The sequence below is a fragment of the Amblyomma maculatum genome, chromosome 11 (genome assembly GCF_055883805.1).
Source record: "Amblyomma maculatum isolate TAMU_Amacu chromosome 11, ASM5588380v1, whole genome shotgun sequence".
NCBI lineage: Eukaryota > Metazoa > Arthropoda > Arachnida > Ixodida > Ixodidae > Amblyomma > Amblyomma maculatum.
In genome coordinates this window covers 107,386,976-107,412,127 of record NC_139354.1, presented here as the reverse complement: position 1 = coordinate 107,412,127, position 25,152 = coordinate 107,386,976, and the positions used below count along the sequence as shown (strand labels likewise).

At 47.9% G+C, this 25,152-nt stretch overlaps 1 protein-coding gene across 3 annotated transcripts in view; it reads left to right on the top strand.

Moving 5' to 3' along the window:
- The window catches only part of LOC146174618 (USP6 N-terminal-like protein), a 96,623-nt gene that overhangs the window by 33,923 nt on the left and 37,548 nt on the right, over positions 1-25,152 (top strand). For 2 of the 3 annotated variants that reach the window (XM_084583782.1, XM_084583783.1), the window contains exons 2-5: positions 12,718-12,880; positions 16,595-16,766; positions 19,965-20,007; positions 21,258-21,338. In XM_084583782.1, coding sequence (XP_084439908.1) covers positions 12,877-12,880; positions 16,595-16,766; positions 19,965-20,007; positions 21,258-21,338 — 300 coding nt within the window. In that variant the 5' untranslated portion in view covers positions 12,718-12,876. Of the gene's footprint in view, positions 1-12,717; positions 12,881-16,594; positions 16,767-19,964; positions 20,008-21,257; positions 21,339-22,979; positions 23,013-25,152 lie in introns of all 3 variants that reach the window. The other variant, XM_084583784.1, reaches the window with a different exon arrangement.

Here is a 25,152-nt window from a genome sequence, read left to right as displayed (position 1 = left end):
TGGTCGCTGAGGGTAACAAACTGGATTCCAAGGGAAGGAAAGCGTAGCAGGGGGCGGCAGAAAGTTAGGTGGGCGGATGAGATTAAGTTCGCAGGGGTCAAGTGGATGCAGCTAGCACAGAACCGGGTTAAGTGGAGAAATATGGGAGAGGCCTTCGCCCTGCAGTGGGTATAGTCAGGCTGATGATGATGATGATGATGATGATGGTGATGATGATGAAAGAACAGCTAACCGACCCCATGTCAAAGTAGTTTTTCGGCTCCCAAAAGGTTTGGAAAATTGAAGTTAACGCCGAGTTCACACCGCAAGAGGGCACAGTCAGGCAGGTCCCTTGCTCTGCCCCTCTGGCATTCTCCGACGAAGCACGACCACACTTGGCATTTCCTGATTGTTAAGAATTTATTTACATATTGCGCGCGTATCATACGTATTACTCGGAGCGCGGCCTCTCCGCACGACACTCCGGTTCAGTCCCCTCTGTCGTCTCTTCTCGTCACTGCGTCCACCGTGCTTGCTCCGACCCCTCTCTCCCTCCGAGAGTCCTCCGCTCCAGGTCCACGGCTGTCTTCGCGTCCCAAGCTCCCAACACCTCGGAGGTTCGAACGCTTCCCAGAAGCCGGCGACCGTTGCAGGCTCCCGCTCCCAGACGCGGGCAGCGGCCAGCTCGGATGACACGGGCAGTGCGCCTTGCGGGAGCCCATAAATTTCTCCTCCTTGCCGTCCTCCCGGCGCCGATTCTCCGGTCCCCACCGCCGCGTCGCTGCTCTGCTTTCGAGAATGTGTTTAGTCCGCCAACGCTTCGCGGGATGCACGGCATACACAAGCACGCAAAAGCCAACCGTTCGTTCTCGCGGTGCTCGGGGCAACACACAGCGTGCACGACAGGCACCATGGATCATGACAATCATTTTGTTCCATGCACCCACCGTGGTGATGGAGTGGTGAGGGCGCTCGACTTCTGTGCCCAAAGCAGCGGGATCGAATCCCGGCAGCGGCGGCCGCTTTTCAGTGGAGGCAAAAATCAAAGCGTCCGTGTGTTGTGCGATATCAGTGCACGCTAAAGAACCCCAAAGTGGTCGAAATTACTCCGCAGCCCTTCACTACGCCGTCTCTCATAGCATGAGTCGCTTTGGGACGTTAAAGCCCACAAATCAAACCAAGCCATTCTTTTGCATGCCAAGAAGGCTTCATCTTTACTCCATCCCATTATCACGCGCCAAATGGTACGTCTGCCAGACGGGTTGGTCCTTTAGGGAGAGCCTGTGAGAGAACAGAATAACAATGTTTACAGTGCAGTTAAAGAGCATCTCGTCATTCACTGCAGAGACTATGAAAGTAAACCTTGCCAGCCTATATAACTTCCATGCAAAAGTGTTAAGCAGGTACAGAGAGAAGCTAATGCGAGAAATTATTGAAGCCGCACGAATTACGTGGTCAAAGGGCGTGTGTGCAATAATAATAATAATAATAGGTTCACAGGAAGGGAAAGGCGCAGTATCTGTCACACTTGTGTCTGTAGACACCTGAACCGCGCCGTGAGGGAAGGAAAGAAAGAAAGAGGAGCCGTAGTGGAGGGCTACGGAGTAATTTCGACCACCTGGGGATCTTTAACGTGCGCTGACATCGCACAGCACACGGACGCCTCTTCGTTTCGCCTCCATCGAAACGCAGCCGCCGTGGTCGGGTTCGAACCGGGGTACTCCGGCACAGTAATCGGGCGTCTTACCACTGCACCACCCCGGCAGTGCAAGCATTGTAATTTCTAGGTGCAGGGAAGCGATGGAGGCTGTATCATATTTGTCATGCGCATGAACAAGCGGGCATCGCCTGTATGTTTTCTTTTTGTGGTTCAGATTCTTATCTTTTTATTTCCACGTTCCAAGCAGTATAGACCAATTATCGCCCGTCCGTGCGTGTCTTCCTTCCGTCATTGTCTAAGTTGCGCGGTTCTTGAAAAGATTTTATTGCAGCGGCGCAGCTTATGGTCCGCCATCGTCATATTCTTGGTTCAGATCCTCCGCATTTAAGCGATGAGAAATTAGTGCGTTGGATGGGGAAGAAGTGAAGCCACGCTACTGTCCAAGCTATACGAGAGCTGTAGCAGCTTACGGGGATATTCCACGATCGTGTTTGACCTCTTTCGACTTGCACACAGAAGCAGGATCTGTTTTTGTTTGTTTGAAAGCAAGTTTAGCTGGCGCAGAGATAAGTAGCGCTAATTCGATGCTGCTAACTTCATTTACCCTCAGTTTCTAGATTTGGCTTATTTCGAAGAACTCCTCTGATAAGCCGGGCTCGCCGTCAGGAGATTCGGTATTGCGTTTCTTTCCGTCCAGAACGTTGTGTTGTCCGAGATTTGATGGTACAGTGTTGAGTTCACGCAGTCAGGCTGCGTGTATCTTTCCGAGCGCTCATGGAAAAATGCCGGTGAAATTACTTTTTTGCTTTAATATTGCGGTCATATTGAAGGTAGCCGTATCGGTATGCGTGCAGCGCGTTCTAATGAGAGAGCGACCATCCCCATAAGTCTCATCGAAAATTTAGTTTTTATCGGCAATATATAGAAATAAAAAACTAAATACCTGCGTCGCTTTCAGTGGCCGCGGTTTCGCAAGCGGAATGCGTGTGGCAACTGTTTCGCTTTTTTTTTTTATCTCGTTTATTTCTTCGCACATTCCAGCGGCCGGATTGCCGTCAACATGGCCGGAGAGAGCCAGAATATTCTTTCTTTTTCTTTTCTTTTTTTTTACAGGACGTTAATTAGATAGATGACGTAATTTGTGGTTTAACGTCCCGAAACAGCTAGGGCTATGGGGGACGCAGTTAGTCGAGGACTTCAAATTAACTTCGCCCTCCTGGTAGGCCGTAACGCGCACAGATGTCGCACAGCAGACGGGCGCCCTCAGAATTTCGTCTCCATGGAAACGCTTTCTCCGTAGTCGAGCGGCTGGCCACCGAGCCACCGCAGCAGGACTCTGACTGCGGGTGTGCAGGGTATTATAGAGATCCTGGATTACACGAGTGCAGTGAGGCCTCACATTCGAATGGCGTGTAAGGCATGGGTGCAGTATATAACTTAACGTTGTAAAAAAGAAAGGGAAGTCATCAAGCAGGATGGCCGAACAGAGTAAAATATGCGCATTAACTTAAACGTATCTAGTAAGTGTTATAAACGTTCACCGGGGAAGTTTCAGTGCTGCACGTGCACTTTCAAACATATATAGGGGGTGGCTGTTCCTAGCCCTACGGGGCTGGGACGGTAGGTCAACGCCGCTTGCGGCGTGGGCTAGGCAGCCGCTAATTTTTATCTGTTGTAGGCCGCTAATTTTTATCTGTTGTAGGCCGCTAATTTTTATCTGTTGTAGGCCGCTAATTTTTATCTGTTGTAGGCCGCTAATTTTTATCTGTTGTAGGCCGCTAATTTTTATCTGTTGTAGGCCGCTAATTTTTATCTGTTGTAGGCCGCTAATTTTTATCTGTTGTAGGCCGCTAATTTTTATCTGTTGTAGGCCGCTAATTTTTATCTGTTGTAGGCCGCTAATTTTTATCTGTTGTAGGCCGCTAATTTTTATCTGTTGTAGGCCGCTAATTTTTATCTGTTGTAGGCCGCTAATTTTTATCTGTTGTAGGCCGCTAATTTTTATCTGTTGTAGGCCGCTAATTTTTATCTGTTGTAGGCCGTCATTGCACCCGCCACCGCTTCGGTGGTGGCGGACGACGGCTGTTGTTGCGGCGCGCGTCTTTCTCTCCCTCTTCTTTTTTCTTTGTCTATTTTCTCCTCTGTCTGCACGAGGCAGCGGAGGTGGCTCAGCTACAGAGCCAGTAGCAGGCCCGTGCATTTCCTTTTCCTTCTTCGTACAGCCACAACAACAACAACAACCAACATATATACGTATACATGCTGGCTACCGAGACGTGGCGAGCTCTCGACGGACCGGACGAAGGAAATGTCAGTCGGTACGATGGTGGCGGAGAAATACCGGCCGCAGGGAAACGGGTTCGGGCACTTTCCCTAGAGTGGTGCCATGCCGGTCGCGGGCCGACATTCCAGCCCCGGCGTGTTAGCCGTTGCCTGGGAGGGATTTCTGCCCAGGAACTCTGCGTGTGATGAGCTTCCACTGCGTTGCCGAGGAGCTCGTCGGCGTTCGATCAGCCCGCTCGAACTGCATTAGCTCATCACCGGCGGCGTTCGAGGTGGATGCATCAGCTGCGGGTGTTCTTAGTAAAGAAGCTCCGCTGAATGCGCTCACCGAGGCGAATATTTGTCCCGCGAGAACAGGCGTGAACGCTGTAGTCGAGATGTTCGTCACCCCACATCGTCACGCTTCGCACGCTGTATGCAAATCTTTCTTACCCCGTATAACGCTCGCCATTCTTGTGTAACTCTGGGATCTCTCCCGTGCGCGCCTCGCTCGGGCTGCCGCTTTTCCGACGAAGCTCGCTCTCGGGTGTGGCCTTGCACCGCTGCCCTTCCCGCGGGCTAACCCTGCTGCTGACTGTCGGCCGAAGTATCATCGCAGTCACGTGGTGAGGGTGGCCGGTTATACTGAAACCGAACACGCCCACTTGAATTAATGGAGACGAAATGCGATAGGCGCCACAGGGTGCTTTCTGCGCGGGCTCAGTCATTGCGGAGCACTCCACTCTTTGGGACGTTAAACCCCACAAACCAAACCAAACCACTCCACTCCCTCTTTCATTCTTCCTTCATTCCTCATCATTTCCCTCGTGGCGCGGTAGAGGTGCAAACTGAGACAGCGTCTCTTCTTTCATCAAAATCGATTCTGAAATAGAAGTATTGCTCTAGCTAGCACCCAAACGAGCTCAGCTGTACAGCTGTGAAGAAAAGCTTATACAGTTTTCACTGAAACTTCGCATTTAAAAAAAAAAAACAAAAAAAAAAAAACAATCGTGTTAGTCCGAGGATTCAATCCGGGACCGCCGCCCATATCTGGCGGTGGTGCCTCCCCTTTAGGAATGGTCTCTACCTTGGAAGGAATCACCTGAATGCATTGGAATAATGAACTTTTATTATTCTGCGCCGATAGGCGCGTGTGCATTTTCATCGACATCGACGCCCGCGTTTTTGCCCACCTTGCCATGCGACTCAATAAAGCCTGTTGTCAGGGCTAGTTGGTTTAAAATATTTCAAAAAACTGGGAAAAGATCCCCTAGCGAAAAAGAATTGGCGCCTGTCCGTTGTCCCCTTCTTTTTCTTGTGTGCGCCATGTGACGCCCTCCGGAATCTGCTGGCACTCATCCAAGCGAGCGCTGGTGCGTCGGCGTTCAGGCCGTGGACAGCTGCACGATGTCCGTTGGCTCGCTTTCATGTTTACGTGCTGCGTGGGCAGTACTTTGTAATAAACACTTGCCCGGTCTCCGCTGTAGCCACGGGCACAGTGGGGCAAGGTTAAAGGACGCACTGCGTAAGCGCAGGACAATAAACCGAGCATCGGTTTTCGGCGAACTGTATATATAACGTCATTGATCAGCATGGCGGAAGTTCTTAGCGTGGCATATATGCCCGCGTCATTCGGCCGGCCCACCGCAGTCGCGGTGTGACCACGCGCTTTCGACGGAGCGCTTCGCTACCTCGGCTGCAGCTCGGTGATAACGTTTTTTTTTTTTCTTTTTTCTTTTTTTCCACCGACTGCTCTTTGCGCATAGTCTCTTTCGGGCGGCGTTGAAACATCGATGCGGAACGAGAAGCGTGTTGGAAGCGTGCGTTCGATACGCGAGGGGCGCCCGTCACGGTTGGGTTCTTGGGTTCCCGCACACACGACTCCTCCCGTCTTCTTGCTTAATCTTGCTCAAGTTGCGGCTCCCCCCTCGCCAATGGGAGCAGGTCGCGGGTTCGATTTCTCCCGCTCTGCGAGCAAAGTCGCTGACGCGTTGCCTACGTAGGCCGAACTTTTGTCGGGCTCCTTTGTGAGTCACATACCTCATCACCTCGGAGCGTTGTGAGGAGGTATGTGGGAAGTGCATGCGCAGAGCGCCGGGTTTAAGCAGACGGCCGCTAGGGATGCCGGTCGCATTGCCCGAGTTAAAATACCGTTCAGCGGCATCCCGGAAATACTTGGCTTCGTGTGCTGCAATCACTTGCATGGCTGATGCTGTGCCCTACGCTCCACTGCTTAGCCGATCGGTGTGCGCTTTGGCGTTTCCTCCATGGGTATTGCTTTTCGCGAGCTAGCTACAGTGCGGTAAGAAACGGAGGGCGTGAAGATGGCCATCCGCCCTTGGCATGCAGGGCCGACGCATGTCCTCCATGGGTATTGCTTTTCGCGAGCTAGCTACAGTGCGGTAAGAAACGGAGGGCGTGAAGATGGCCATCCGCCCTTGGCATGCAGGGCCGACGCATGCTTTGCGGCGCTTTCTTTCCTTCCGGGGCTGTGCTTTTTGTAGCACCGCACCGAACAAATGACCGCGGGCAAGTTTAGTTGTCTCCGCGTGTTAGGCGTTGCATCACGAGCTGGTCACGCCACCTTATTCTCCACCATCGTGCAGTTTGCGGAGGGCAAAACGCTTGTCTAGAACACTAAGCTGCTCCCACTGGACGTTTTCAATCGAAAGTTTCACTACGCCGTGTATCAGCCAAGGTCAGCCTGTCGGCCGCTTGACCTTCAAAAGGGTTGTGCGACCTTGACCTGATGTCCACCATTCCGTGGTGTCCACCCAAAAGTATACTGCACCTTCCTTTTCCAAAACCTACCCCAAAGAGAAAAAAATGCGTATTGAGAAGAGACTATCGCGGCTACTCTCAAAGCGAGGCTTGAGCGTCCTCCGTAACTAAAACCACACATAACCAGGCTTAGCACAGCTTTAGAGCGTTATCACATAGGTGTAAGCCATGCTTGAACACCCACACTTTTCCATACTCACCCTTTAGTATCTTGCGATAACGCGCCTTGTTAATGAATGATAAAAAAATTGTAATTGTTAATTCGATTCAATTGTATCATATCAGGGAGGTTCCAAAGTCGGTAACTGCATCGGCACCTTTACGGTAAAAGAAAAGCACAGTATATGCACAGCTCGGTGGACACCTGAATTACACGCGCTGCAAGGGAAAGGGTGAATTAAGGTCGTAACGAAATGAGGAGAGAAGAGGTACGATGGTGGAGGGCTCCGGAATAATTCACTCGGGCAATCCCGGGAACGAGAAGGCTCACGAATATGCCCGAGGTTTCGTCGGCCGGGCGGTGAGCACCTCGTTTCCCGCGGGCGCGATGGAGGGCTTGCTCTCGTTACATGATATAACTCGCCATTTTAGCCTGGGAAGGCGCATCTTCCCTCCACCACACAATTCATTAAGCAAGGCCCAGGAGATACTCTGGCGCCAGCTACAAACCCGCTCCTTCCCCTGCCCCAAAGTTTATTCATATATATCCAAAGAGCAGGTTGACCCTGAATGCAAAGAGTGTGGCGTCGACGCTAATTTAGACCACATTACATGCGGGTGCGCGGCCTATCCGCCACCTGCCGATTTGCTGCCAGCTCCATCTCTGGAGGAGTGGGAGGCCGTGCTGCGCTGCTCGGACCCGGCCATCCAGGCTCGGGTCACTGAGTGGGCCGAAGAGATCGCCGACAGGACGCAACTGGCGGCCATCTGGCGCCGCCAGCAATCAAACTGAACCTCATAAAGCCGATGAAATAAATGTTTTCCCATCCATCCATCAACCACCCAGGGATCTTGGACCTGCGTTTACACGCACAGGGGGCGTTTCGATTCCCCAGACACGGTTGAGTTCGAAACCTGGTACTCCGGCTCAGTAGTAGCCGAGCGTCTGGACCACTGAGCCACCGCGGCGGTTGCTCTGTTAGAGCCCACGATCACGCATTAAACCATCGCTTTGGCATTACTTGCGCGGCCCGCTCCGCGGTCGACTGCTGCACACTGTACAGGAGCGTTCGTGCAAGCTTTCGAACTCCCGTAGAGCGCAGTTTTTACCGCTTACCCCGTTTGCGCGGCGTACTCAGTCCTCCGACCGCATTGTATTGCGGCGTCACGCGTTTTCCACAGCGCACGCTGGGTCACAGACCGATAGCCCCGCCACAGTACGCGTCAATGGAGCCACGCCTTATTCAATACCTAATTCAAGACCGAGGTTTTGGCTCAGCTGAGTGCGAGTTTTCTGGCCGCGCAATTGCGACATGCAGTGGCGGGGCTACCGGCGGCAGGCCAGAAGCACCCCGTGGATTGGTGGCATAGAATCACTGGTTCTGAGCAAGCGCGGTGTCCTTGATCACTTATTTGTTTCAAAACTGAGGCCATCTGGCATATAACGAAGAAACTGCAAGCTTCCTTGCACGATATCACGCATATAGCAATTTGCACATGTTGGTCGTATACAATAAATAAAGAAATGCACATAACTCCGAAGGGCTGTGCAAAAGCTAGTTAGTAGTACTTGCTTATTAACTAATAGTCGTGACAATACTATCCCGGCATCACTGCGCTGAATGTCCTAAACTGTACGTAACTTTATGTGGGTATAAACCGTTTTGCTGCCAGAAGTCTGTAATGGGAAATCAGACTGAAGCAGCTGCATGAAGTGCAGGACGTAAAGTTCGTGACAAACTCCAATAGTCGCGGGTCATTCGCCTCTGGATGCAAACAGTTCAACGCAGAGCGTAAACGCGGATGGCATGCCCTGTGATGATTTGCGGTGCCTCCATGCAGTTCAACGCCGACGCGAGGATTTGTGCATTAATTATCATTTTAATTACGAATATGCCGCACTGAAGCTTGGGAGTGTCCAAGCTCGAAAAATTAAATGTGCAGCTTTAGGCGCGCCTTTGCTTTGGCCAGCTACGTGAACGGCTAGGCGACATCTAGGCTCCCAACGTTTACGCTTCCTGGAACACATACGGATAGCACGCTCGGTTTTGAATTGTTTTCTCCAGCCGTCTTTTCGCGCAACATTCTTCCGACTTCTGTGCAGTTCGTGTGCCATTCTTCGGGGCGCCGGTAGTGAGCAAACCCGTCCGCATGTACACGGTTTCCAAGGAATAAAACAGTAACTGACTTGCACCCTCTACAACGCCCACCCGCTTGTGTACTCGCGTGTCACCACGTAGCGGAAAGCGAAACTCGGCAACTTGTCGCGCCCGCGCCGCTAGAGTAGCAGCGGCACTCTTCCGTCCTCTCCCCCATCTCTCTGCTGCCAGTCAGCCGTAGCATGCAGTGCAGTGTCAGTGCAGGCGGTAGTAAAACCTTGGCGAAGTGCCCGGCGACATTTCTGCTAGGCCATTCGGGCTAAATGACCTGTTGTCGCGCGTCTGCCCTCCCACTGTCTTCCCCGTGAGGTCATCCTCTGTGCAATGGTGTGCGTGGTTGATGCATCGATCACGTTTTCGAGTCGTTTCGTGGCTCGCTCACGTGCAGGTTCGCAGCGGGCAATTTCGATCGCGTTCTTCGCCGAGCTAAAAAGCGCGTTATCGTTCCATTAGTCGTTTTATCAACGTGCGCCACATCGTTGCGAGCAGCCGTCTAGCTACGATCGAGGTCGCGCCCTTATTTTGTCTCGAAAGCCGTCGGGCGATGGAGTTGATATATACTGACGTTCTGTCGACGAGGTGGCCCACATGCGGGCCCTGTCGGCTCCGGGCGCGTATCGTCGTCGCTATCGGCCGCTCCCCGTAGCGTACTCATTTGAGGCACATTCCGCCGTGCCCCGCTACCGGTCTATGTGTATGGTGCTCGCATTCGTATTGCGCCACGGCATATGCCTGCAGGCAGTTCCGCGCACTGCAGTGAAAAGGCAGCCAGCCTCGGCCCGTTAATAACTACGATGGTCGACACCTGACAGGAATCTTGGCTCCTGTTTGTATTTCCGTTCGTGACGGGAAAAAAAAAAAAAAAAAAAAAAAAAAAAACTTAGCTTGCACGTTTGGTAACAACCACCGTGGTCGCGGCATCTCCGCAGGGCTTTAATAAAATGTTCTCCAACTTCCCGAGTGTTCCCTGAGCATGGTTGGAATATTAGTTCTGAGGAGTCGTATACACTAGCTTTTGGGGTCGCATCCTGCAAAATGCTATGAGCTAGCACGAGATTATTATATGTAAGCATTGTGATGCCATGCTGTGTAGGCATTATAGGTTCAGAGTGTCTGCTTTGGCTGTACTCGGTAGTAATCAGAGCGTGCGCCTTGACAATACGCCATACTCACCTCTTCTTTGTCCCTGTAGTTAGCGCTTTAAAAGTATGTCTAATTCTGATACAACCAACAAGCCCAGCTTTCTGTTCACCAGTGTGGACATTTTATGCTGTGCTTGTAGTCATGGGTGCACTCTGCTGTCATCCAGGTAAAACCATAAAGGATTTCATAAGTGAGAATTCTGATTCACTTGATGGCTAAAGGATACAGGCATCTTGGACACTTACATGTACATGTGCAGCCCCTTTTCAGCAAAAGAGGAAAGCTGCTATCAGTGCTGTCTTTACTTATCTGAGAAGGCATAGTGCCTTTCAACAATGGGAACACCTCTTTGACATTGTCTTTTATATCTCGGCCATTTGACTGTATGCAGCTGCCTGTTTTGTACCCTCAAGAATGTGTCTTATCGTGTTATCTCAAGAATGATAATTCATAGCTGATAACACTGCCTATGAAGGGAGGTATGCATTGTTTTTATTCACACCTGTATCATCAGTCCTTGACTTGGGAAAGGTGGGACACCATTGGTTTTTCATGCACTTTCGTAGGCATAGGTTTCAAATGTTTCAGTGGTGATGTTAGACATATTGTACAACCGGTCGTATGTTTTTATCGCACTCTGTCTGTTGTTCATTACTTAGCTTGTAGACTTCAAATAGGTCCTTATAAAGTAGATTTTTTTCTGGAGACTAATGAGACAGAGTGAAGCTCAGGTTTATAGGGCTGCTCCCAGAAAGATTAAGGGGCTTGCTTGTTATGCAGAGAAGGAGCTTACGTTTTCAAATTGTTGCTTTGTTTAAATGCTGCACTGTGCCCACAGAGTGCATGAAGAACACTTTGTTCCTGTGCTGGGTCGATAACATACTTTTGGCTTTCTATTCAGAGGGTGCTGCTTCTAGCATAATTTGCTACACCCTATTTGTGAAAAGGATGCTTTTCACAAATAGGTTGCTTTACAAGTGGGAGACCAGCAATGGCAGTAGATGTTTCTCACAGTTACACGTAGCTTATCTTGTCTTCCACCATTTATGTCTAGAGTGTTTGGAACCAGTAATTAGTATGTCGTCTTCTTGAAAATTTCTTGTGCTATGTGACTTTCTGAACGTAAGTGATTTCACGGTCCCTGTGGTAAAAAACGTATAACAAATCCTGCCATTTCAATAATAGATCGCTGACAACTAGAACACTTCTGACAAAAGCTTGTATATTCCTGTAAAAAATTTGCAATTGTTTTGCTCTGGAGAAATAACAAATTGCACTCCTCACATCCTTTATATAATATCTGTTTTAAAGAGATGGGTATTTATTTCAAGTCTAAATGACAAGTGGCATCTGGAAACATAGGATTTAGCTCGTCTACATTACTGGCACACCACTACTGCTGTTCTAGTTTGATAAAAAAATTGATATTGTGAATGCTGCTTTCCAGTGATAGCATATTGGCCTGAAAATGTGTGATTTCGCATCATTTAGCACTTGCTTGTTTGAAGCAAACATTTGTCACAAGGCAGCTAGCATTCTTAAACGTCTCTTTGTGTGAACTTTCATTGCCTCGGCAAGGAGGCTGCCTCTTGGCTGTGTAGGGCCATCTTAGCACTGCCCATCTTGGTATCAAGTTGCAAAAACCAGGTAAACTTAGATGAGGCTGTGTCTCGCTGTTCTCTCTTCGCATGTAGCATTCTCCTGCCCAAGCCACACAGTAAATTTAAACAGAGCCTTGAATCATCACCACCACCAGCAAAGGCAGAGTTTGCATCAGAGTCAAGTCTCCTTCCTGTTTAATCAGACCGGTTCTTGGACTGGGGTCTAAAGCCTCTAGCGTCCTTCTGCGTGCAGCGATGGTCTGGGCAAAGGCAACAACAAGTGCTAGTTCACGCTCGATGCGCGAGCAGCACAGGTTAGGTTTGGTGCCAGGCAAGATGGAACTCTCGCTGCGCACAGTCTTATTGCTGCCTGACTGAGCAGGCCTGATAAAATATACCAAGCAGTGGTGTTGGTCTGGTCCTTCTATGCCACAAACCAAACATTTCGCGTGGTCAGTTTTGTGGAGGTAGGTCCTGGCACTGACATTTTCTGTTGGTGACATGGTGCCATTCCAGCAGACAGTGTCATGTCAGAGAGCCAAACAGCATTAAGATGGAAACAAGAAAAGACAAGGTGAGCACCGAACATTCAGCTGAGATGTATTTGAGCTGAAAGAGAAAATTTATAGCTTTGCGAAGTGGAAACAGAGGTACAAAACAAACAAAATATTTGGCAGAGTTATGTATACTCCCTGTCCGCACAGAATAAACTTGAAATAACAATATCAGTAGATAGACCTCCGAAAGGGATGAACTCTGTGCCCTGCATTTAAAAAAATAAATAAAAAGTGGGGCTACATGAGGAATGTCAGTTTGGAGCTAGTGAGGACCCCTGGTATGAACTTTAAGCATGTACTCACAAAACTCACTCCTGAAAGGCTCACTATGTGGGTGATCTACCTGTGAGGTTGTAGAGTGCCCACGTTTGTTGCGTTTGGCTGACCTCCGCCTTTCTCCGTGCGTCCATTGCCAGGTGTCAGAGGAGCAGCAGCAGCCAGGCTGGAGGCACAGGAGGCGACCACTGCAGCTGCGTCCCATGTGTTCTTCCTGGCGGGGGAGCTGCTGCGTGGGTGACGGCATGTGCGGACGCCCCCCTCGGGCTGCCCCCTTCCACGGCACCGTCCGATAAGCCATGAGTGCGTAGCAACCCCCTCTTCTTTAATGTACTCTGCGTTGCAGCAGGAAATGTCTGCCCCCTTCTTTGTTGAACATGAGATAGCACACACATGCATCAAGCGCTGAAGCCAAGCATGAAACTATGAAACTGCCAACATTTGCCACAAGCGTACTGGCCTTCATCTTCATAGGGGGCATCTTTCCGCCACTGCATTCGGCTGATAAGCATAGGGGCAGGGGCTGGAATCCCAGCTGCAATGGTCACATTTCAATCAAGGAAAAGTACACGTGGAAAACGCTTATTAATAAAAAACGCTGTGGGGTAGTTGGAATCAGTCGGGGGAGTTGTCTTGCATAGCCCCTGTATGACTTTGGGACGCTGAACCCCCTCGCAGCATACTCATGCTGTACCTGAAGAAGTCACAATGAAGTCTGATAGGGCCACCTTTCCCTTATCTGTGCAATGAAGGTAGCATGCTTATGGTCATTCTTTTAGACCCTGTTAATGTGACAGTCGTGTGAACCAAGTTCAGGTGGAGAGTGTGGCCAGCCTGCACTCACCAGTGTGGGTGCAGCTGAGCAAGCAGGAGGTGACAGCCTTTTGGGGGGGTCATCTCTCGAAAGGACATGAATAGCCCAAGATGTGGGATTCTCAGCATTGGACTCCATAGGGAGTGGTGCGATGTGAATTTGTCAATCTCACATATTATGGCCAGAGAGCAGCGGCTTCTATGGGAGGTGGTCGAGGACAGCGGGCTCTTTTATTTTCGCTGTGAATTTTTTTCTGAAATGTGTCTGTGCGGTTACGGATGCTTGCAGCTTTTCAGTGTTTTGCATTCAGTCGAATGATGAATTCACACCAGAATTCACACCACGCATAATAATAAGCTGATCACTAAAATGCAAATGATTGGTGTGCCTAGTGAAATTGTACATTGGATATCTTCTTATCTCGCAAAGCGCAAACAGTTCGTTACTGTTGATGGTGTTAACTCTTGTTTATTCGATCTCCTTCCTGGCGTTCCCCAAGGTCCGGTTTTAGGGCCTATACTGTTGAATCTTTATATAAAACATCTGGTCGAAGCACTGGAACCAACACTTTTGATTAGATTATTTGCCGATGACTGTGTAATTTAAAAAAAATATTAAATCTCTTAATGATCAAATATCTCTAAACGAAAATTTGCAATTTTTGGAACAGTGGTGCAGCGAATGGGCAATGGCCATTAACATTGAGAAAACTGTTGTACTTAACATTACAAATAGAATGAATAAACTTGAACTTCAGTATTACATAAACAGAAACCTAGTCAGGCAGGTAAATGAATATAAATACTTAGGCGTAACGATTACTTCCAGACTAAAATGGACAAAGCACATTGACAGTATATGCTCTACAGCATGTAAAAAACTGGGTTTTTTAAAACATCGAATGGGTGAGTGTCCAAGCCCATTAAAACTTAAGGCATGCAAAGCATATATCAGACCCACACTTGAATATGCCTGTGTGGCATGGGACACTTATGCATCAAATGACACCCAAAAACATGGCTCAGTAGCCAGTTTTATTTTTAATCGATACAAATCGATACAAAAGTTTTACTTTTAATCGATTTTTAATCTATTCTTCTCGCCGGCCTTGATCCGCTAAATGAAAGGAGAAAGAAAGCCTGTCTAGCCTTCCTTCAATCGTTATATTTTTCCACACTTGGCATTAAACCTTAAACCTACCTGAAAAAAGATTCCTCCAGACCCTCTCGCCATAAGCACTGTCTTGCCTTATCACCTATATTTGCCCAAACTAATATGTACAAATTTTAGTTTTTTCCACGAACAATCGCAGACTTGTCCCACCGATTGACTCGCCGTTTTTATCGCCTCCCAATTGAAGGGCCATATGTTCTACTGTGCATTGTATTGTTTGTGTTATCAGTTCATCGCTGTGTAAAATTCTTTGTTTTATTGTTTTTGAACTACATGACATCTGACGTAAACGACCTCTCCTGCTTGGGCATGTAATATGCCTGCAGTATTTCTTAAATAAAACAAAAATAAATAGATGCTATGGAAGCCTGCATAACAAGGCCTAAACTCAGATTTATTATGGAAGCCGCCACAGAGTACTAGTGGCACAAATTCGCGAACTGCCTGAACTGTATCTGCATATTAACGCTATACTTCTGGCACCCCACAAACCAAACCAAACTTTTATGAAACTAGTACACTCAGTGTAATGACACTTAAAAGGCATGTCTGTTAAAAGTCGTGAATTGAACAGCTCCACTGCGGTGGTGCGGTGGTTAGGGTGCTCAACTGCTGTGCCATAGGATGCGGGATCGAATACTGGCCATGGCATCTGCTTTTCGATGGAAGTGAAAAGTAAGTCATGTACTGTGGGTCAATGCACAATAAAGAACCCCGGGTGGTCGAAATTTCCAGAGCCCTCCACTACAGCATCTCTCATAGCCTGATTGCTTCGAGATGTTCAACTCCACAATACCAAACTAAACCAAACCATCATTAATTGAACACTGGGGGCAAAATAACGTCATTCTGTATTGATAGACAGGGATCTTCTAATAACAAAAGAGGCTACTCTCACTTAAAATGACATTTTTTTGCAGTAGAAGAGGCAGAAATATGTACGGATGTCACCATACCATTAGCTTTGTTCACAAAGAGACTGGGGAACATCAATACCAATTTTGTTCCCATGGATCCCTGATGCCGGGCTGTGCTGCCATTCACTTCCAAACAATCATCAAAGAATCATTTTTGTCCTTAATGTCATGGATCCCTACCAGGGGATGCAAAAGTTTTTCCCGGCAGTAAATCTGTTGCGTTCTGTAAGGGGGATTTATGTAATCAACTTTTTAACTGGGAACAGAAACCGGATGAAGCTGTTGCCAATGGGCCTTTAAAGTTGCCGGTGTGTTGATGGTAACATCTTTTTATGATGCATTGGATATTGCATAGTCTAGTAACTGAAACAGAGATTACTGTATAATAACAGCATCCTGACGTGCCCATGGGGCAGGCTTGGGGTGAGTGCCCTTGTGTCCTAAGTAGGAAGAAAGGCCTAGGTAGAAATTCGGATGATGCAGAGTAAGTGTAGACCAACATTCTTAGAGACAGTTGGAAAACTGTGCTGGCGCGCCGCATTGTGAAATGGGCCCAAACAATCGCCGATCCAGCGTGAGTTGATCGCAAAGCAACCGCAGTGCCACTCTCCCCCGCTCCGGTTGACGGGTGAGGCCATAGAGCTAATGCACAGGTGGAAATTTTAAAGTACTACTAACCCTCTTCTTTCAGCAATGCAACGAAAAATAAAATTGTGTTTGCATTTCTAAACACACTACACATGTAAAAGCCACCACGTCTCTTGACGCGTCTGAAGCAAGGGGGCTGTAGACGTGGTTCAAGCGGGTCGTCTGCTACCTGCCTGCTTGAGATACACCTGCATACACGCTGGCGTTTCATGCGTACAAAGGTGTGTTTAAAAAAATGCACGCGCAGTTTTATTTTACATTACGTTGCTGAAAAGAGAAAGTAATATTTTAAAATTTCCACCTCACCCATCTACCATAGCCGGAGAGGAGGCCGCTGGGGTCGCTTTGTGATCCGCTCATGCCAGATCGACTATCGACTATCGTTTTGGCCCACTTTGCACTGTGCAGTTTTCCAACTGACGGCGTAAGATCTGTTGTCACAGTGGTGGTGGTGTGTTCATGCAGGTAGTGGCAACCTGACGGAAGAGGAGCTTCTGGAGCGGGCTGCGGAGGAGCGGGCGGCCATTGTTGCGCGCTACGACCGCGGCCGGGACAAGGACAATGTGGCCCAGATTGACCCCTGGGAGGACCCTAAGTTCGAGCTGTATCACGTCACCGACAAGTATGGCTTCATCCAGTGAGTGCTGCCTCTCTGCTCCACCCCCTTCTCCTCATTTCTGGGAACCCCTCATTCTCTCCTAGTCGTCAGGGCTGGTTCCGAACATATTTGTGCAGCTGCTGACTGTGGCAGAGTGGCTGCATTAAGCCCGGCTCACTCTAGCGGGAAACTCCCCGCAGCAGCGTAGCGTTCATGGCACCGCTGCGTCGCAGCTCCTCAGAATGGCACTCACACTGCGCGCATTTTCCCGCAGCATTTGTTGTGGAATGCAGAGGGAGCGGAGCAAGAAGGGGTAGTCATGTGACACCAGAGAATAAGGGAAAGCAGGAATGCAGAAGACTAAGGTAGTGTTCAACAGCCTCGGGAAGGAACAGCAGTTTTCATTAGGTATCGAAGTAGTGGAAGTAGTAAGCGAATATGTCTACTTAAGACAGGCAGTAACCGCAGATCCGGACCATGAAAAGGAAATAACAAGAAGAAAAGATTCAGATGGAGCGCATTTGGCAAGCACTCGCAGGTTATGACTAGCAGCTTACCGGTATCGCTCAAGAGGAAAGTATACAACAGTTGCATCTTACCTGTGCTCACCTATAGGGCTGAAACGTGGAGGCTAACCAAGAGGGTTCTACTTAAGTTGAGGGCAACTCAGAGGGCTATGGAATGAAAAACGGTAGGGGTAACATTAAGAGATAGGAAGCGTGCAGAGTGGGTCAGAGAAATAACTCAAGTTACCGACATTATAGCGGAAATTAAGAAGAAGAAATGGACATGGGCAGACATGTAGTGTGAAGAGAGGATAATCGATGGTCGCTTAGGGTAACAAACTGGATTCCAAGGGATGGAAAGCGTAGCAGGGGGCTGCAGAAAGTTAGGTGGGCGGATGAGGTTAAGAAGTTTTCAGGGGTCAAGTGGATGCAGCTAGCACAGAACCGAGTTAAGTGGAGAAATGTGGGAGAGGCCTTCGCCCTGCAGTGGGTATAGTCAGGCTGGTGGTGATGATGATGATGACGTGCTTTTCTTGCGTCGTCGTCTTGCTGGGAGAGGAGTTGCAGAGAACAAGCAAAAGGAGAAGGGGCTGCTCATGTTACACCAGCGATGCTCCCGTCGCTGGCGCAGCCACCGCCAGGGAGTCATTGAACTTGGACTGACGTCACTGTCCGCGGTTGGATCCGATTGGCTACTAGGATTAGCAACCATAGCTCTACATAAAGAAAGTAATAAAGTTTTCATAAGGAAATGTGTTAGGCATGGGGACACGGATCTCCCCAGTAGTATTCATAGCTTGCTTAGAGGAAGTGTTCTGGGACTTAGAAAGAAAACACTTAGGGATAAGGGTTGATGGATTATATCCCATTAATCTACAATTTGCTGATGGCATTGCCTTGCTAAGTAACTCAGGGGTTGAATTCCAAAGAAGATTGAGGACCTAAACAGGAAAATCAGAAAGATAGGCATAAAAATTAATGTGCAAAAGACTAAAATAATGTTCGACAGTGTCGGGAAAGAACAGCAGTTTACAGTAGATAGCAGAACACTGGAAGTGGTAGGCGAATATCTACACTGAGGATAGCAAGTAACCGCACTTTCGGACCATAAAAGGGAAATAACGAGGCGAATAAGATTAGGATGGAGTGCATTTGGCAAGTACTCGCAGATTATGGCTATAACGTCTTACTGGTGTTGCTCAAGAGGACAGTATATAGCAGGTGCATTTTGCCTGTACTGACCTACGGGGCTGAAACGTGGAGGCTAACAAAGAGGGTTTTAGTTAAGCCGAGGACAACACAGAGAGGTATGGAACGAGAAACTGTAGGTGTAACGTTAAGAGGAAGCGTGCAGAGTGGGTCAGAGAAATAACTCGAGTTAATGACAGTCTAGTGGAAATCGAAAAGAAATGGGCATAGGCAAGACATGTAGTGCATAGAGAGGATAGCGATGGAAAAAGAAAGCGTAGTATGGGGTGGCAGAAAGTTGGCAGATGAGGTTAAAAGTTCCGAAGGGTCAAGTGGATGCAGCTAGCACAGGACTTGGTTAGTTGGAGTAATATGGGAGAGGCATTCACCCTGCATGATGACAGAACCTTGGTAAGGAAAGGAGACTTGATTATTTTCACTTCTTTGTTAGTCTTTCCACATGTCTGGTTTGGCTTGGTGCAGCTGCTACAAGCCTTGTTAGTACTGAGAAACTTAAGGCAATTTCCACTGGGCGCTCCGGAGCACGTTTTCTTGCTCCGGGATGAAGATTTCGAATTCCACTGGTCGACCTAGATAGGTTGCGCGTATTCCGCTGGTCGTTTGAAGCAGCTCAGGACGTCTAGCTCGATCTGCCGATCGGAGTCTGATCTCGCCAGAAGTCCTAGTCGCTGATGCGGTCGCTTGCGGACGCTGCTGGACTGTTTTGGCTGTTTTTGGCCGGTTCAGTGACATTGGCAGAAGACACTGGGCATCACCGTTTTTTTGCGCGAAATGTCGAAGTGCGTTTATCAAAAAACTTCTGTAGCGTTAAAATAGTGCGAAAGCAAGTTGTTGAGGGCCGCACTCCTGCCTATTTATCAACCGCAAAAATGTTGGCGCTGGGATGCGGTTACAATTTTCGAAAACCGGCTCAGCATTACTTCGACCAAGGCTGATTCGCTCTGTAGCGCTTTAGGTCGGTTCAGGCGCCTGGCTCCGATCGACCAGTGGAAATCGTCATTAGGCTTTTGCATCATCACTGAACTAGAAAATGCAACTGTGGCATTGCCTGATTCGCTAGCAGAAAATTAGTTTGTAGTTGTTGACAGCATGGGACCACAGTGAATTAGAGATGCAATTGCTGTTTGCGTAGTCATCCAATGAGTACCGTTGCTAATGGATATCAGGGTTCACTCTGCAGAGAAGTGGAGGTTCAAGTATAGATTCTCAACACCTGCAGTGGCTATAGCAATGTGCGTCATTCTTTTCTAAGCCAGCTAGCTGCGTTTAGTTGGGACTGTTGCATTCTGTTTCATTTTCTCTCATTGCACTTGTTCACACTTGGTTCTGCAGTATGCTGTGGATCAGAAAGGTACAAATATAACTGTATGACGAAGACATGCAGAAGCTCGTCATTTACTGTGACATTTTCGTTTTTTGTCTGTGAAATGACTTTTTGAAGAAGACAGGTTTGTGAGTTTATCGCGAGCATTTGCTGTGATGCTCCTGTGGTGCTGATGTTTTCTCTTCACCTTGTTTGCAGCAACGAACGGTTGCCAGATAAATACACGGTCCACGAGGCAAAGGTGAGTGGAACTTGTCTTCTCCAGCTGACTGCGTCCATGCCGGCTGATTGGACAGTCTTGCCTCTTTCTTTTTAAAGCGCAGATGTGCGTGGAAGGGTAGGAAATGAAGCCAGCTCTCGTGGATAAGCAAGGCGTTAGAGGAACCAGCTTGTAATGTGGCCATTGTAAACCCTTTAAGGCTTTATTTACAGAATTGCCTGCACAGTCATCCTGTACCCTCAAAATGTGCTGCGTCTAGTATTGAATTTGTTTCAGACAAATTTGTCATCCTTCACATTGCAAATATGGTGCATTTTCATGCCAAGTACTAAAGCCAGTAACTAATTTTCCTTAAAGTAGTGAGCTGTATGTCACACCTTCCATCATTGTGCAGACAGGTTTTGTTCCTCAGTAACAGCATTATCGTAGCTTCTTCTGTGCGATGTCAGCGCACCTTAAAGATCCCCAGGTGGTCGAAATTATTCCGTAGCCCTCCACTACGCCTCCTCTTTTTCTCTTTCCACTTTCACTCCCGCCTTCCTCCCTTCCCTTATGGCGCGGTTGCGGTGTCCACAGAAAACAAGTGAAACAGTTACCGCTCCTTTCCCTTCCTATAAATAATTTAATATATAAAAATTTAAATGTTTTAAAAATTACAATGCTGACGATTGAGGTTTTATCTACAAAGTGCTCGATTTGCATGTCTCTTGGTGTTTTGTGTTGAAAAACTGAATTCTTGGATAGGCTTTGTGAATGAATATTTTTTTGCATTGAAATAACCAATGGCACCCTAAAAAGAACATGTAGTTGGGGAAATACTGAAGCACAAAAAAAAAATGATTGGCAGGCTTGTGCCAAGTTGTTAACAGACACAAATTGTATTTGATAACATCACAGTTACTAGTTGAAATATTGCCAGATGACAACAAGTGGAGGTTGTTTCAGCATCTTGATGCGAGGGTAAGATATACACTTTCTCTTGAGGTGCCTCTATTGCTTGAACGTGAAGTCAAACCGTATTCTTTCAGGACTTGTGTTTTACCATTGTTGGCTGGAGACTCGCACAAACTGCATTCTGTGGGAGCTGCTATCCACCGTAAGCCAGAACGGTTCTCAGTGCTTCATTGGTACGTGTAGAAATGACACTGCAGTCATGGGGTTATAGTTTGTTAAAATGAGGCAAAGGTGTCCATCATTAGAATAACTCGGAGCCTGGTGATTGTTACGGAACACGTGGACTCACAATGGGCGGTTCTCTCTCTTCAACCCAGGTGCGTGACCAGGAGAATGTGCGCCTCAACAAGTGGCGCAAGATGCTTGAGAGCTGGGACAAGTACTACCCCAACGAGAAGGCAAGTCCCCTCTTCACTCACCTGAAACATTTCTTTTAGCACAAGCAGTGTGCATGTGGGCTGACACCAGAAGAAACTATGCACTAAATCCATATTCATGCGGTGGGTGGAGAGCCTTAGTCAGTGGCAAGCGGTAAAGGTAGTTGAAGAATGTAATTTGATGTGCAGCGTGGCGTTTCTGTGCTAGATGGGGCCAACTATGCACCTGCCAACTCAATGGTTATTGCAGCACTGTTGGACATCCTCCAGATATCCACAGGACATCGAGGGAATTTTGGTGCCCAGTAGTTGTTTTTGTGCCTGTGCTCTGTTGCTCTGGGATCGGCTAGATGGGACGCCACGAAAAATCCCCAGCCTTTTCAAATTTAAACTCCAGTTTCTAAAATTGGAGCTCGCTATTCTGCCATAGGTCATTCACAGTTTAGCCACATTTGGCTCGTCTCAAATGAGACAGGCTGTGAAGAATCATGATGTTTCCTGCAGCATCATTGTATATAAAGCATACTCAGCATAAATTTCTGGCCCAGAAGGGTAGTAGATCAGGATGACATTTTGGCTAGATCCCAGATATTTGCATCTGTTGTGGTTGGGATGCTGCCACTGTAAGCAATTATTTTTTGACAGCTCTATTCAGGCCTGATTCTTTGTCAAAAAAAGTCGACTGCTTGGCTCTTTCTTTAGATTTGCTGTGGTGTGTGTGCAACAGCAAAAGACACATTCGCTCCTGAAATAACTGGATTCAGAAATGCAATTCCACCACTCTTGGCACTCAAGGAAGAAAACAATTTCATGATCGTGTGAGAGAGTGGGGTGTTGCCAGAGAGCCACAACTAAAGAATAGCTTTGACCTCGTAACAGATTTCCTGTGAAAACAGTTGGTGGCAGATGTACCTCTGTTTAATTTGTTGCCCTTTTCTAGCATATGAAACATCCATTTCTGATAAGGTTAGCCTATATGTCGTAGGAAGTACAGTAATCACTCAATATTGGCCAGCGTCCCTTAAAGAGCCTCGCGCTGTGGTGGCTATGGCTGTGACAAATATCACTGCACAAGCTCCATTTAGGATGTGCAGATGGCAGGCAGCAAAGGGGAGCCATGAAAACCTTGGCAGTGAAGCAGGTGTCCACCAGCCTGTGGGATAAACCAGTGTTGCTGATGGCCCCTGTGAGGGCTCACATGCTGATATCATTAAACACAGCCTAAAGGGCTGCCCAAAGACCTGACTGATAACAGTGGGAGCTTGTGTTGACGGTTGAGGCACGGTTGAGGCAGGACTTCTACTTGAAGTTATGTGCTGTCAGATGGTTTGCAGGTATAAAGATTATGTAGCTGTAATCTTGTAGCCCTTGGCAGAGCTGACATCTCAAGACTGGGAAGTTTGTTTTTTTTTTGTTTGTGTGTGTGTGTGCATGCATGAAAGCATTACTGTAATGTTTGCGTGCAAACAGCTGCTAACTCCTGTTCTCTTCAGCACCTGTCTGCTCTGATTATGCAACTCTTTTTCATGTGGGAAGTGTGGAGCACAAAACAGTTTGGCTTTTTTTGCTTCCTGCACTGTTTAACTTATGCATTGTTGCCGTGCCTCTGTCTCTCTCTTCTCTCTGCTTTTCTCTGCTAACCGACTAAAAACGCCTCTCCAGGAACGCACAAAGAGCACCAAGTACACCACCAAGGTACGAGTCTCTCTTTCGCTGCCATCTTTTGCATGAGCACACATGAATGTCGGTGAAGGGTTGTTTCAAGGCTTGCTCAGCCATGGCCTAATCCTTGTGGAGGAACCTTCGGGAGAGCACTCGACTGATGGAGCTACTGGTAGCATTGGCTGCACAAAACACATGCTCTATGCTGCATGACCTTGGTAATTCAGTCTCGTGTTGCTTCCTGCATCTGCCATCCATCCAATTAGTTACAATAAGAACACTACCATTAACATTTGTAGTCTCTGTAGTACTGCGGATCTCACAGTGTCGCGAAAGAAATTTGTGTCATCCGAAATTTTATATCGCTCGAAATGGACAAAATCCGTGTGCATAAGTATGGGAAGTGCATTCATGCAGGTCCAGTCATGGCTGACAGGATTTGTTTACAGCCACAGCACAGTACTCACGGTGCGTACTGCGCGCCCGGCTATCAAGGTGCTAGCGATGTGTACCTAGCGGACAAATTAACGCAGACTCTGCAAAACAACTGTGCAGGACAGCACTAGATGGTCTTGGTGATCCCGTGTTTGTTTGCTGGGGCTATTTTTATGATCTACATCAACTAGCATGCATGGTTACTATTAACTCCACTGCTGACTTCTCACCATGCACACCACGTGACTAGTGAACTAGTGATTGTGGGGTCGCTTATGTATGGGCTGTTCTTGGCGCTTGAAGGTGCAGTGACATCTTGCACGTTTGTTTCATACATGGAGAGTGCATGGAACATTAGAAATTCAACGTGTTATACCCAACACTTACTCTGGCCGGGGAATTTTATTCGCATCGACTGGAGGTTCATATCAACCGTGCTGACGTCATCAGGATTTTATCAAATTTTAATGTCATTTTCTTTTCTTTCAGACGTGTTCTTTACCGTAAAAAGTCAGATTTTAATATAGAACATTTTCCTACTGTTTAGTTCATAAGTGCAACATTAAGACTGAAAAGCACTCCGTGACCACTGTTTGCATACAAATGACTATGCAGGCAACCTGCGAGGATTGGCACGCATAAGACTAGTCGCCTTGACCAATTAAGTCATTGCTGTCTGCTTAAGAAACAGACAGTGGTGGTGGCACCTATATTTCTTTTGAAAAAATCTTTCTTTTTCAGCTTGTTTAGCTTTTGGAAAGTTTTCTTTTCAGCAGAAGTATGCTCTTTGTTAGGAGAATGCGGTAGCCTGTCTGTGCGGGCCAACTTTTGTCTTGCCTCAGTGTCCCTGCCAGCCTTGGCTCAGATACCATGGACAGGAGAGCCACTTTACCATGCATGCCGCCTGTTCCGGGTTCATTTCCTGAGCCACAGGATGAGAAACTGTGGGATGCTACCTTGCAAGCCAACTGTTTAGAAGGGAAAGACAGGTGTTTCTCTTGAGAGGTGTGTGTTTCATAGTGGTGTAGTGCCTAGAGAGCCTCGGGTCGTCTGAGAACATTGGGGCAGTCCATGCATGGAGCTGTTTTGTTGTGAAAGAAACAATCCAACAGCCAAAGCGAGACCTCGGGCGGCCGCAGCTACACCGTGAAGAGGCGTAGCTACGGTCCCCTCATAAAAAAAATTAGCCTGCCATGACATTTGAATTCACGTTACACCTATGTCATGGGCAGGAGCTGCCAACTCTGGTCACTCCTTTCATATGGGAGGGTAATATCAGAATCAGCCTGCAAGTACCGTTTGCATTATCTTTACCCGTACGACACGCAGGCACGTCCATACGGCTTGGTTGAAGAGAGACTTTATATGTGGGTTGTTAGCTTACGCTCTCGCATCATACCCTAAAAAGATGAGCTTAAGCGTCCCCAATAGTGTAGCACCTTACACTGATAGGGCTTGATAGGGGAATAATGTAGCAGACAAAAGAAGCTTCCGCCGTTGCTTTCGCAATTCAACTTGGGTTAACCAGAGCTAAACCACAACAAATTTTATTGCGAATGCAATATACTACGCCAGGCCTAACCGCTTGTCACGTGGTCCGTGACCCGTGGACCCCCCTGCTCCTCGACCTCCTTGATAAGCCTGCCATGACATTTGAATTCATGTTAGCCTTATGCCACAGGCAGGAGCTGCCCACTTGGGTCGCTCCTTTCATATGGGAGGGTTGATATCAGAATCA